The sequence below is a fragment of the Drosophila mauritiana genome, chromosome 3L, assembly GCF_004382145.1.
Source record: "Drosophila mauritiana strain mau12 chromosome 3L, ASM438214v1, whole genome shotgun sequence".
Taxonomy (NCBI): domain Eukaryota; kingdom Metazoa; phylum Arthropoda; class Insecta; order Diptera; family Drosophilidae; genus Drosophila; species Drosophila mauritiana.
Window position 1 is genome coordinate 22,208,489 of NC_046669.1, and position 14,007 is coordinate 22,222,495.

The following is a 14,007-nucleotide window of genomic DNA, read 5'->3' on the forward strand; positions in this document are numbered from 1 at the left end:
GTTGCTCGCTTAAGCACTATTCACTTCACTTCAGATGAGAATGGTCCTACGCAAAGCTTTCCGCGCACTTTAGATCTCACAGAACCACACGCAGATTGGACTCGCAATCTCTGCGAGCCACGAAAAGCGTGTACAGTCAAACTTTCGTAGCTCGAACCACTATATGTCACGACAGAAGTTGATGTTATGGAGCCTACGAGTTGTGTTCTTTTTAAGTCTCCGTTCTTCAGACTGAAGAAAGTAAGGAACTCCAAAGTTATAGATGCCTCTTTATGCCGTATTATATCCGAATTCTAAGTCGAGGAATTTAGAAACGACCATCCCCCGGACGCTGGGTTTCACCCATATCGCAAAGATTCGGTCAGAGACCCAGAGCCAGAACAGAAACACGGGAAATACGATTTCTTTGGGCGCGCAAAAATGCTGGAAATTCGCGCGAACACTCCAAGAGCCGCAGAGCTCCGCGAAACGCACCGAAAACGGCCAAAAAGATGAATATGTGCAAAAATCTTTTGCATACGCTCAAGAACCCATGAAAGCGGCGATGGCCAAGCCGCAGTCGCAGTCGCGGTCGCAGCCGGCGTCGCCGTCGGCAGCATCAGGAGCCGCGAGAGCTGAGAGAGTCAAAAAGAAACTGAATAAATTTTCTTCAGCGGGTAGGGGACTGACGCGGTGGCGGTGCGAGGAGGTTGGCGCACAAAGCTTTTTACGGACTCTCGCTCGGACAACAACAGCGTAGCGAAAATCGAACGAAGCGAACGCAAAGAGACGACGAGAACGAGAACTGCGCCCCATCCCATAACCATAAGCCACCACCCGCCCACACCCCAGCCCCCAGAGAGCCGCCCTGCGAGAGAAACAAGTGCTGCGAGAGCGCTACTCAAGACTCTGCCCGTGTGTGTGTGAGAGACAGACATAGCGAGGGACGAGAGGAGGGGGCAGAGCAAACAACAAAAAGCATCCACAGCGACGGCAAAAAGTTCGCAAAAAGCAACTTAACGGGGAGGCATGTGTGGATCTGGATATAGATGTGGTGTATCTACATCTGAGCCCACAGGCACTCGTGTCTCGCGACTCACATGAGTCCCGCGGTCGACGCGCGCGTCGCTGCGACTGCGGCCTTGCGTCGCGTGCCTTTGCAGCTGAGGTTTTGTTGCCCCTTTCTGGGTTTCCGCAAGGGGTATGCCCGGCCGTGGGTGGGCAAGGGGCGCGTCTAGCCCCCAGGGGGGCTTGGCCTAACCCTCCTCCTGCGTGAATCCCTCGGCTGGCCGTCTGGCGATGTGGTTGCTTTTGGCGGCAGCGCGTGAAAGTGTTACGATTTGGAAACTGGCCGAGCTTAGAAGTGGGTAAATCAGTCGCAGCCACCAGCGTCGGTGGAGGAAGCAGGGCTTTGACGCGCCAAATTTAAGTCTCGAACTTAAAGCCCTAACAGCGAACTCGGGACACCTGAACTAGGTACTTAACACTGCCTTGAAACGTAGCGCCTGGTCAAAGGGTTTGGTTCTCATTCATACACATTTAAACAATTAGATTAAATGCGGTAAATACATTTTCGCTTCAATACGATCCCTTAAAGTATTTTAGAATTCTTATTATGACAATTGGAGCAGTGTCCAAAGCTAGCTACAAAATATCAAAGGATAATGGTTGGGTTTTTGTGAAAAGCTTGTATTCGATGGTCGGTTGAGTTAGGAAACATATGCCAAATGCTATATATAAACTTATCTCTATCGGCTGCGCTGGCTTAATCAGCCGCCGCTGTTTTTGCGCTTGGGCAGTGAGGCCTCCGTCCTAGCCGGTGCTATCAGTAGACAAACAAAAGTGTTCACTTATAAATATTTATTAAAAACAAAATGATAATGCCAATTGAATCGCAGTAAAACAACAAATGTTGCGGGTACTCAAATGCATTGGCTGGAATGGATGAAGGAAGCTTGGATTGCGAGAGTCCCTCTGATCAATTTAAGCTTAACTGGGAATTTTTGATAAAGCCCACACCACTTGATGGCTACCTAGTTCTCTTAGCCAATCCTCGTATCCTTCGAACCAGCGATGTCACTGTACACGCCATCCACCAGTTTGATTATATTCTGTTGGTGCTTCATAATGTCTTGAACATCTTGCCGGAGAGCAACGTCGTTCGGCTGTCCGAGGTCGGTCGTACTATCGACTTCCGCAAGGTCCGGGGACGTTTTGCCTCGGCACACGACATAGCTTGGCTTTCCGCAAAGCCTTAGGTCAGCTACCTGAGCGACTTTCTCCTTGCTACTATGGTCCGAGGAGCTAAACATCTCAGATTTGGATTTACTCATCGTGTTTCTCAACTGATTTACTACACTGTATTTAAGTGAGACGTTCACTTGACAACTCAGGGAGCTAAAACTTTGAATTATACAGAAAAACACGAAACACTGTTCCAGTAAACTAGTCCGGCTATGAGAGCCTCTTTTCTGATCAGTCGCAAGCAGCCGTGGATGGGGCAGCTGCTGCTCATGGCGAGGAACAAGGCCCTCACGCTCCTGCTGAAGCTGTATAGGCGGACTCCCATCTTCAGACCGCGACACCTGCCAGGAAGGAATACGACTCAGAGCGCTGGACCTGGCCGGGATGCAACGATCAGGACCTCTGCCAAAAACACGAACCTTTCCTGTAGTATTTCCCATCTCACTATGTGTGGCGGCCTCGTGCATCTGGATGTGCTAAGTGAGGACGACTACCTCTATGAGGACAGTGACGTGGAAATCGGATCGGACGGAGAAATTTTTCTGGACATGCACAGTCGGCGGAGACAGGGCAACTTCGAGCTGGCTCTAATGGCGGGCGGACAACTGGACGTGGACTCCGAGGAAGACGAAGAATTCGACGAGTGCGACTGCGAAGGATATGTGCGTTACGTGGAGTACGTGGAGTGCAAGGGGGGGAGCGATCTAGTGCGGACGGATGGACGAATGGAGTCTTTGGGAAGATCTCAGCTGCCTTCCGCGCCACCAGGTTCTTTCACAAAGCGAGCCAACCTCCCCATCTAAGCCGTGAAGTATGGCAACGCCGCAATGCCGACAATTGGTACTCTCGTTTGGCGCCAATACTAACGACAACAATGTAAAACACTAGAGCACACTGGCGAGAGGGCACGTCAAGTGCAGAGAGAGTCCGAACCCGAGTCGGAAAGGGGCGGGGGAGCCAGGGCGGTCGGAGAGTGTGCACAAAAACATTTGCCGGCTGCTTAGTTTTTTTGCCGGTGCAAAAAGTCCAATGCGAGCAAACGCTGAAAGCTTCCACTCTCCCTCCGCGATTTAGATTCAGATTCAGATTCAAATTCACATTCACATTCACGTTCGCACTCAGATTCCGATTTCGAGTTCGACCTCCCCCTCTGGCACTACGGTACCTCATCAGCGTCATCACCATCGCAAAGTCACACACGGCGTATACATAATCCAAATAAAAGCAAACATCAAATAGTTGTTGCTCCGGCAACTGGCAACTGGTGTATGTATGTATGTATGTACATCTCGCAGGGTCCCACGTCGGGACAATGGAAGAGCACGCGGCCAAAGCCCCGTGTTTTTGTTGCCTCCTTGTGGAACTGGCTAAGATATTGCCACGCCGACAGCTCTGTGTTTTTGCGGCCTATCTGGCGATAAGTGCCCTTTCCGCCCCACCCCCTATGATATGCTCTAATCTTATCGCGAGCGAATAGTGAACTCACTTCATGGAGCACTCGCCAGTGCGAATTCTGTTCGCCTTTCGGCAAAGTAGTTAGCTCAAATATTAGGTCACACAAAAAGCCGGTTTCTGTTGTATTCGGCTGTTTTTGTTGTTGGCTCTGTTATCTTGTGTTGGGACTGCATATGTGGGTGAGTTTTGTTCGTGTGTGAGCTGGCAAGCCGGTTTCGGTCGCTGTTGTTTTTTGTGACTTTGTCGACTTTGGCTATGTAAATTTGTGCCGGCCCGCTCCCCGCGAAGCATATGCCCCCAGAGCCAACAGAAAGAGCAACAAGAGCAATAGAACCCAATAAAAATGAATTTGGCAGGCAGAGCAGACGGTGGGGTTTCCCTCGTGGCCTTCTAAATTAGCATTAGCAAGTATTTTGCATCTGTGGGGCAGTCACATCTCCTATTGTGTGTTAGGTATTACTAAAGATGGGTTATTTGATCGGACCAGGCATACTTTCTCAATTAGACATAGTTGTGCAAGTACAGTTGACACCATAGGCGCTAATTAAAATAATTCAATAAAATGTAGTATTAGAGACTATTCTAAGAAGGTGCTTAAATATTTATAGTACACTTTGGTATTCTCAAGAGTAATTATTTAAATTCATTCAGTATCTGGTTGCGAAAAGGATTTATCTAAAAGAAACTAACTTCGTCAAACCTTTTAATCTATGACTAAAGAAAATATATACGAGACACGTTAGGGGACATTTTATTCTGCGTCCCTAAGCAGATCTCCTGACAAAAACCGTCGATTAGCCGGGACAGGAATTCAATAAAAGCCGGATGGGGATGTGGGCACATACATAGACGCGCAATTACCATTTTTGTAATTCGCAGTGAAAAGACGTAATTTGATGGGAAATCATAAAGGAGTTGGACCCAAAAAGCTTCGTTCGGACGTAGGCTGCCCAGGGATAAAAGCTGGTACCACCCAATGCCACCCAACGCCACCCAATGCCAACCACCACCCACGGCAGTGGCTGGCTCTCGACAGGATATGCAGATAACTGTAAATAACCGATTATATGCACATATATTTCCCCACCTATGTACCGCACACATTTTTATGTATGCAAGTATATCACGGCACATATGTACAGGGCAGAGTTTAAGCCCGTTGTCGCTGTCGTTGTTGTTGCTTAATTTACAGCCTTATGTCACTTTTTGGTGCATTACACTTTTTCATTATCGCGCAGCAGCACCCAAAAACAGAGAGAGCAATAGGGAGCGACGACCAGTCGGTCCCTCTCGCTCTCTCCGCCTCGGCTGGCTATGGCCATCTCGCTCGGCCAGAGTCCGAGGAAAAGTGAATGAGGAGCGGAGCACACATCAAAGGGAAATGAGTTTTCATTTAGTCCCACACAAAAGCGGAAATGAATCGAAATAAATAAATAAATTGCACCTGGAAGCAACAGCCACCACACCCCCGCGGCCCCCTCATTACATACGACCCCCGCCTGCCCTTTCCCCCTCCCCCCTCACCGCATCAATGGATTCGAAACTTTGCGCATGCGCAAGGAGAGAGAGAGAGTGAGAGGAAGAGGAAGAGGAAGGGAGAGAGCGGCAATGTCGCGAGAATGCAACGACAATCGGCCGTCTCGCTCTGGCTTGGCGTGCATTCAACCCGGTAAGGCACCTGAGCAGTCCCCCGCCCAGTTCCGCCCACTGCCATCCGCCCCCTCGAGTTGCTCTCATTCTCGCGCTCCATTCCTCGTCGCCTTGTAGTCCTTTTTGGTCTTCTTGGGACGGAAAGCCGAACGGATCGCGCTTCTTGTTTGTTTTTCCCGGCGACAGGCCCCCGTTTTTGCCCACAAGCCCTCCGTTTTGTTTTGCTTTAGCCTTATCAAAGTTTGGCGCTCTCCGGCGCGCTTTTTAGCTGTCAGCCCCCTGCGACCCCTCCGACCCACGCGCCTTTCGCTTCGTGTGTCGTTTTGTATTTTGTTTAGGTTTTTGTTGTTTTGCCGTTTTGCCGTTTGGCCGTTTTTACTTTGACTTTCATTCAAGAACAGTCTTCGTCGCGTCGGGAGTCGCCTCTTCTTCTCGCGACACAGAAACGATGCCCGATGCCGCAGCTAGAAAATAGATCACAAAAGGGTTAACAAAACTCCTCGAGGTCGGGAACACAGGCGAGCAAGCAGCACACAGTCCTAATGAAAATTGAAGCGAACTTTCAAGGACTTTCAAAGGATGCAGCAACTTCCGTTTCGCCAGTCGCGATTTAAAGATACATTGTAGTGTATCAAACTTTTCTGGCACTTGAAACCATTAACAGGCCTAAGGATTAAACACTCTTCCTGGTGGGAAAGCCACAGTAAATTCCAAAGTAGCTTCCAATGCGAGAAGTTCACTCCTGAAGTTACACATCGATTACAAGTTTTTTGCACTTATTCAAAGCTAAGGACTTATTGGTCGTATATATACCATGGCTTAATATTTCGTTTTGCACTTCCAGTAATCCGAAAATAAAAGCGACGGCAAACACTTCTGTTTAGGTCATCCCGACACTAAGACTAAGAATAACTCGCAATCATTTTATTTTTTGTCGAAAAAGCGAACAATATTTGTTTGTTTCGAACGCGAGAGCGGAGTTTTCTAAACTAATTTTGTTAATCAGATGCGTCGGCCAGCGCAGCTAACTAGCGGCAAAAACAAAACCGCAAGCACCAGCCGCAACGACAACGACAACAACAGCGACAACGCCGACGCCAGCGTAATAGAGCAATAGGCAGGCAGGCGGTGGGCGGTGGAGGGGCACCCTCTGCGGTTTAGGGCTGAAACACGGGTAGTATTTGCATAATTTACATCAAAACACAACACACATCCCCCTCCGGTGGGGCGGACGCTGCTCACTGGGCTTTTGGGGGCTGCTCGCTGGATGCGCTTAGATTTAGACTGGACACCCACTGGCGCGCAGACACACACGCACACACATCCACACTCGCACACTCACTCATGTTGGGGGGACTTTCCCTTTTGGCAGGAAATCAGGAGAATTTTCCAACACAGAATCAAGTGGCGAGCCAAAGTTGTAAAGTGCTACTAACTCAGGCAAAATAAAACTTATGCGACTAAACCGAAAATTTTGAATGTGTGTTGCTGTTGACAAAGCATTTTCGAAACTGATTTTGCCCAGACTCGACGCACAGCCGCATTTGTCGCAGCCCCGGCAACAAAAATGCAGCCAGAAAAAACTCATTATGAGAGTCGTCGACACACTGGGCGCCAAGCCACAAAAGTGGGCCGGAATGGTGGATGGGGTTCGGGGTTTGGGGCTTGGCGCTTGGCGCTTGGCGAACGGAAATCAGGGAATCCGGGAACGGGGCTCGGGCCGCAAACGTCAATAATTAGCAACCCCATTAATGCGAATTGCGACCACCCCGGCTTATTTGCCACCGCCCACCGCCCACTGGGTGTCGATTGAGTTTTGTGTGCTTCCCTTCTCGGGCGTTTTAATTTATTCGATTATTTTGATGTTTGCGCATCGTCATCAACATAATCAGCCACTGCAGCCTGCGTGGACTGCGCCAGCAGCAGCAGCAGCAGTGCATTAATGCATTCCACCCCCAGTCCCTTTTCCCAGCCGCACCCCCTCCACAGATCCAGTGGGCCCAACCATTGTCCGGTGGATTCCGCGATGCCGATCTCCTACCGCCTCTCCGCCTGCCATTTCATTCGCTGCTCCGTTTTTAATTCTTTTTTAGGTGCGTTTGCACACAAAAAGTGTATTCATTACTTTTTCACTCGGCGCTTATCATTCACAGTTTGAGCTGGACCTGCAGTTAGCTCATCAATGGATGTCCTACAGGATCATCCGAGCCTGGCTGAGCATTGATCTCCGATGAACATGTTCTAGTTATCATTCTAGTTATCACAAGCTTTACGTGAGTCTGGCTATATACAGATTAATTCATACACAGATTCATCTAGATAGTGATAATGATGAATATGAATATATATGATAAGGATGATAATAATAAATTAATAAATATTATTGTACCTATAGTCAATACCTAATTTTTCGCGTTTGCCGATTTCTCCCTATAAATGTGATATTCGTAGGGGACTTTTCACTGCAACCCGCCCAGTCCGCCATAAAAAAGAAATTATAATACAATTTATTATTAATTTTTGCCCGTTTTTTCAGCTGCAGCCACGCAGACCCGCCGACCAACCAAAATGCAACCCCAAGGGGGCGGGCCATCTGCAACCGCCCATCAGCAGCAACGCATTATATCCGCGCTCGTTGTTTTCTGCCGCGTTGTACAGCACTTTTATTTCGAATTTTTTGCCATTTTATGCTATTTATTGTCATGTTGCGTAGCCCAAACCAGTACCGCCCACTCCGCCGCCTCTCGGAAGTGCGACTCGCATACGAGTATATATATGGCTGGTAAATGAGCTGTTTCTGTATAAGTGCGTGGGCTATGTACTCGGGTTAAAAATGGGATATTAGTAAAAAGCTCATCCGAGGATCCTAGCCCTGGTAGTACATAAGCCGGAAGTACCTATGTACATATACATATATTGCGATTCATGTCTACACAATAATTAAATGTGGCGGGGTTCGATTAATCGATGGTGGGGTGAATTATTATAAGTGGTTGCTGTTTTGCCATCCCCAGCCACATTGTGTTGCAATATATGATTAACGAGTTGTCCAATCATGGCAGCTACAATAATTGAGTAAATACCCATAATTGTATTTGCAATGTAGGGTCCTCGAAGTGCCGCATTAAGGGATAACATATTCCGCTTATTGGCTAATTGCACATACGCAACTGGCTGTTTGGCTGCATTTGAGCATCGTTTATCGATTCCGAATAGAATCTCTTCCGTATTTAAAAGCATAATGCGAAGATGGGACATTTTTCTGTTCGAAAACAAACTTGGCTACAAGTATATGAGTAATTTATCTAAGTAAAAATATAATGGAATTTATTTATCGTTTTCCGTACGACCACATTAATTTTCCCGAAAAAGGCGAGTGATCACGCTGTCGATAACGGTCACTGGGATCCCAAAATTCAGGTGTCAGGATGGCCGAGTGGTCTAAGGCGCTGCGTTCAGGTCGCAGTCTACTCTGTAGGCGTGGGTTCGAATCCCACTTCTGACAAGATTTTTTTGGCTTGCGTGGTTTTATTTGGTCTTGGTTAATGTATTTTCAACGCATATCGTCGCTGCTCCGGTCGAAATAATGCAACAAAAATACATTTTACATGGCCGCTTTTTGCTGCCCTTTATATACACGCATTGTTGCCGCCACAGCAAAAAAGAGCCCACAGACCGAATTGATTTTTATACAGCTTTTCCAAATGTTTTTATTAAACAAACCACTTTCAACCCTTAAAAACCCCCGGCAACACATATGCGATTTTCGAGCCTTCGTTTTTTAATGATGCGAATTCGATGTACGAAATTTTCATTAATACTCCGCCGTCCCACCTCCTCTCGCTGGGCGGCAGTGCGGGGGAAGTGCCTGGGAAGAGGCTGGGCCTGCGAGAGCGACAGAGACAGCCACTGGGGCGGTGGACCAGGGGCGGAATGGGTCCTGGCTGTAGGCTTAAAGTGCGTCATGTACAGGTCAGGCAGCGCACGAGTGGGAGGGATAGCCGCGGACATGGTGGAGCATATGCAGGGCCTTGTACATAGAAAGGTACGTGCACCCAGCTATGTAGTACATATGTAGAGTACGGTGTTTATGCAATGCAGTTTACGGCCACCAGCGGACCCACACCCTCATCCTCAGCACACCCGCAGGACCGAACCAGACCTTTGTTTGGCGATTCAATGCTTTTTAAAAATAATTGAATGTTATATTCAATTAATTGTTCGTTAGTCGCCAGCATCTATTGCCACTCCCAGCACTGCAGCTGCAGCCTGGCAGCGAAGCCAATTGGCTGCAATCGCACTGCACCTCGATGAGCAGTGCCTGATAGCTAATGGATAATATGACCCCGTAATTGGATTATCGACGAGTGAGTAACCCACCAAATTTACTGTCCTTCTGTCTGGATAAATTTCAGTTAAGATACACAATGAACTTAACAGAGATGTATTCCGTCCAGAAATCTAAGATCATTTTTGGAATTCTCTAAATCAATTGAAGAATGACAATTGCTACTTTACAACTCGAGAGGCAATTCGTTTTCTTGTCCAGACACACCTTATCCAAAGACACTAGAATAATTCTATTATTATTTTATTATTATTTTTATTTTATTATTCTAGCGTCTGTTATGTATTCATGATATGTCTTCCCCGTGGAAGAAGGTTTTTATTTTAAGTTCTTATAGTTTGTAGATCCCGCTGCTTTTCTCTTCGTCCACAAAATTACAAAACGAATATAAGCAGGTACTCATCCTGCCAACCAATTTCTCCAAATACTATCGTCTTTAAAAGGTTTATTTTAATATGCAAAGTTGTATTTGTATACCACGTATCGGATAGTAATTGTATAATCGTATAGTGTTATTTACTTATACCCCTTAATTGTAGAGTAAAAGTTCTTGATTCTTTATTTTATTTATTATATTTATACCCGTTACTCGTAGATCATTGAAAAGTACACTAGTGGGCATAAGTATTTGGACAAGAAATATATTCAATATATTTGTTTGTAACTCAGTGTTTACTTAAAGAAAATTGTTTAATAATTTTAGGTAGACTATCGTAGTTAAATTAGGTAACATAAACATATGGATAACTTCATTGTTAATTTAACAAAAATTACTTTTTTACAAATTAGCAGTGGCATAAGTATTTGGACAAATTATTTAAATGTTATAAATTGAAAAAAAACGTAGACTAAAAAATTATGACAAATTAATAAAAAATATATATATATTTATATAAAATATAAATATATACAAATGTATATACATATAAAACATTGTTCCAGAATGATGCATTGTTCCATATTTTTTGGCAAAGTCGAGGCGCTTTAACTTATTTCGTGGAGTTATTAGTGGTATAACTTTGCTAAAATATGTTCCAAAATCGGCTTCCTTAAGAAGTCTGCGAACTTTTCTTTCACTGATATCGATTTCTGCTCCTTCTTTTAATTCTTTGGCAGCCGATCGGGGAGTTTGTAGAACATTTTGCTTAATCGTCAATAAAATATACCCATCGCAACGTTTTTGGTTGTGCGATTTTATTTATATTTATTTATTTGGTAATACACCGTTGCCCGTGGAATTTTGTATAAATCAATGATATTTTGTACCGAAATACCAGAGTTATACTTAATTATTATTTCATTTTTTATAAATTCGCTCAGTTCCTTTATTTTCCCCATGTTTAACAAATTTATGAATAAAATAAAAAAGGTAGTAACACGTTATCAAGAGCAAATGTTTAAATGATTAAAAAAAAGTCAAAAATATTCTTCGAACAACAGATCAATGCGAACTAATTAAATGTGATGTCTAAATACTTTTGCCACCGCCCAAATCGTTGTCTGTCTAGCTTTCTTATCATCAGAAGGAAAATTGAAAAGGTAAAAAGCAAAACATACCTCTCACGTGTAACTGTAATGACACTCTTTGTTTTAACATCAATAGTTTACTTTTTTATTTGACTATACTATGAAAAGCATAGCCCGGCAGTTGCAAGCTAATGGTGTCTAAATACTTATGCCCACTAGTGTATGTAACAGGCAGAAGGCAGTGTTTCCGACCATATAAAGAATATATATTCTTGATCAGGATCAATAGCCGATTCGATCTGGCCATGTCCGTCAATCAGTGTGAACGTCGAGATCTCAGGAACTATATAAGGTAGAAGGTTGAGATTAACCATACAGATTCTATAGACTGTCACGCCAATTATTTTGAAAAATGTGTTGACGTTTTTCACATTTATATTAGTCTTGTAAATTTCTTTCGATTTGCAAAAATAATTTTTGCAACGCCCACTCTAACGCCCTAAAGCCGTCAAACCGGACCAAATTCGTTGAAATTCTGACCATGTCCGTATGGATCTCAAGATCGAGCTAAAGAATTGTTAAAGCTGGAGAGTTAAGATTAAACATAAAGATTCTATAGACATAAGGTCATTGCAAGTTTGTTGACCATATTGTTCATATTCGCAAACTCTTGATATATAAAATATAGAAATCCGACACGCATTCCCAAAATGTTTACTGTCCAAACGTCAAATTCTTATTGAAGCCTGTCGGATTAATATACTTTAGGAAGTGCATTTATGAAGTCTAGTACAAAATCATTGTTGTCATTAAATGTTATGTCAGAAATTGGATATTAAATGTGCGATCATCAGCTCGTCAAGAAGTCCTTTGTTGAATAGAAAGATATACTGAAAATGTATTGCAAATAAATAATTTAGGCTGGGATATTTGTAGGCATTTTACCGCTTAGCTGTCCGCTTTTACTGAAATTTGTAGACCGAGTGTTGTTCAGCTTGATAGTTTTAGAACCCTAAATATTAGATTTAATACAGTTAACAATCGATGTAAAATAAAAAGGCCATTAAATGATTCATTTTTTCATTTTTTTTTTTATTGTTGTAGCGTGCGTTTGTTTATTTAAAATCTGTCCGAGAGCACAATAACTAAGTGGTTTGGCGGGTGACTTAACTTAAGAGAAATTTAAAATTAAATTTATTTGTTAATGTTGTGGTAGGTCAAGGGCATTCATGATTCTTACATAATATTATAAAATTATATGTACAATGATAGCTATATTACCATCAATACATATCAAAATTCAAACCGAGAATAACCTGCAGACAATATGTTGACGAGCATCAGATACTGGTATTTAAGATTAAGGATATATATATATATCCCTCTCCGTTTTGAATTAGAGCATTTCAAATGCAAGTGCCTGGCTGTGTCCGTTATCTCATCCGAGATACCCCTTCGAGGGCGATAAAGGACTCGACTCCACGTGCATGCATACAAACCTGGCTTGCGTACTGCAGCAGGCTGGATTCAGCAGGAAGAGCAAACAAAACAAAGGAAACAGTTGAGTGCATTTTAAATTTCGTTGCTATCGATTTTCGTTGCGGAAAAGAGGCGGCATGAGTGCAGAGCTCAAAGTGCGAGAGGGATAGATAGCAGGCATCCCCATGTTGCCGTGCACACACATACTTACATACGTACATACATATGTATATGTATGTACGACCACCTCCCCACTTCAGCATGCATACATATATGGAGTAAACATAAAAAATGCAAATGTGCATGGACATAAAACCAACCCCTTCGGCCCACTCCCCAGCACTGTGCATTGTGGATGCAACAGACCGAGGCCTGATCCACGGCCAGAGCCTCATCCTTGAATGCACCCAAAAGGGTTCGGCCGACAAGCGCTCCTCCTGATGCCGGGCATATGCTCCCCGGAGGAGACGCCTCTCCCCGGCCCGCGATAAGGCGGGGGCTCGGAAAAACGTCTAATGAAGTTGGAAGCCGGTTGTCAGCTGCATCCAACCACCCACTCTGGCGGATGTGGAGACTTGGGAGTGGAGGGTGGATGGTGGATGGGGCACGGTGCACGGTGCATGTTGGATGGACCTTGTTCGATGTGTTGTCAGCAATTCAACCGCACACAGACGATTGCCAATTTGGGATGCACGTCCCCTGGACATGCATGCAGCATGAACACATCCTGCGTGCACAGTCAGGTGCAATATCCGCAACAAGAGAATTGTGCATTTTTAAATAATATGGCAATGCCTTGTTCGCGGCCACGTCCCCCTCGATTAAAATTGCAAATGAATGGCCATTTCTGTGCTGAAGTTTGCGGTCGGTCCTCAAAGGGTGCTCTTTGGGAGTGCCGAGGCCTAATGGGGAAATACACGTGGCTGCGTCGATATGGCATCCGAAAACTTTTCTCCAGGCCCACACTTTTCATACACTGATTAATCAATGCACGCGGAGCGCACTTCGGGGAGGGAGTGCTGTGCTGCATCTAAAGCAATCAATGGACGCGGCAGAGCCCGTCAACATGCCCACTCCTCAACTTCTGGCCATATCATTGCGCTTCTTCCCATTGCCGATGGCCATCGAGAGTTGGTGATGAAGCTCATTCGGGAAATCATTCATCAGATGACAGAAACCGGCAGAAGCTCCGAGGCAGGCAGCCCGACTTTCGGACGGACCAACCGACAAGCAGCAGATGAATATGGATATGGAATATGGATATAGACGAAATGGACATTGATGCATGTATGACATATGGCAGGCAGTGGACGAAATGCCGAAAGCTTAATTACATAGCAAAAATGTGAGATGGTATTCTGGGCATTGTTGAAGTCTTTGAAAAA

At 44.9% G+C, this 14,007-nt stretch overlaps 2 protein-coding genes and 1 non-coding gene across 3 annotated transcripts; 2 read left to right on the top strand and 1 right to left on the bottom strand.

Annotated features, from left to right (window-relative positions):
• Positions 1–1,830: 1,830 nt before the first annotated feature.
• LOC117141677 lies at positions 1,831–2,377 on the bottom strand. The gene has a single exon (XM_033305273.1). The coding sequence runs from the start codon at positions 2,310–2,312 to the stop codon at positions 2,022–2,024; it is 291 nt and encodes a 96-aa protein (XP_033161164.1). The 5' UTR covers positions 2,313–2,377; the 3' UTR covers positions 1,831–2,021.
• Positions 2,347–3,495, top strand: LOC117141676. The gene has a single exon (XM_033305272.1). It carries the CDS (start codon positions 2,436–2,438, stop codon positions 3,024–3,026), a length of 591 nt encoding a protein of 196 aa, XP_033161163.1. The 5' UTR covers positions 2,347–2,435; the 3' UTR covers positions 3,027–3,495.
• Positions 3,496–8,750: 5,255 nt separating this feature from the next.
• Positions 8,751–8,833, top strand: Trnal-cag. The gene has a single exon. It is a non-coding gene; the product is annotated as a tRNA-Leu (tRNA).
• The last annotated feature ends 5,174 nt before the right edge of the window (positions 8,834–14,007 follow it).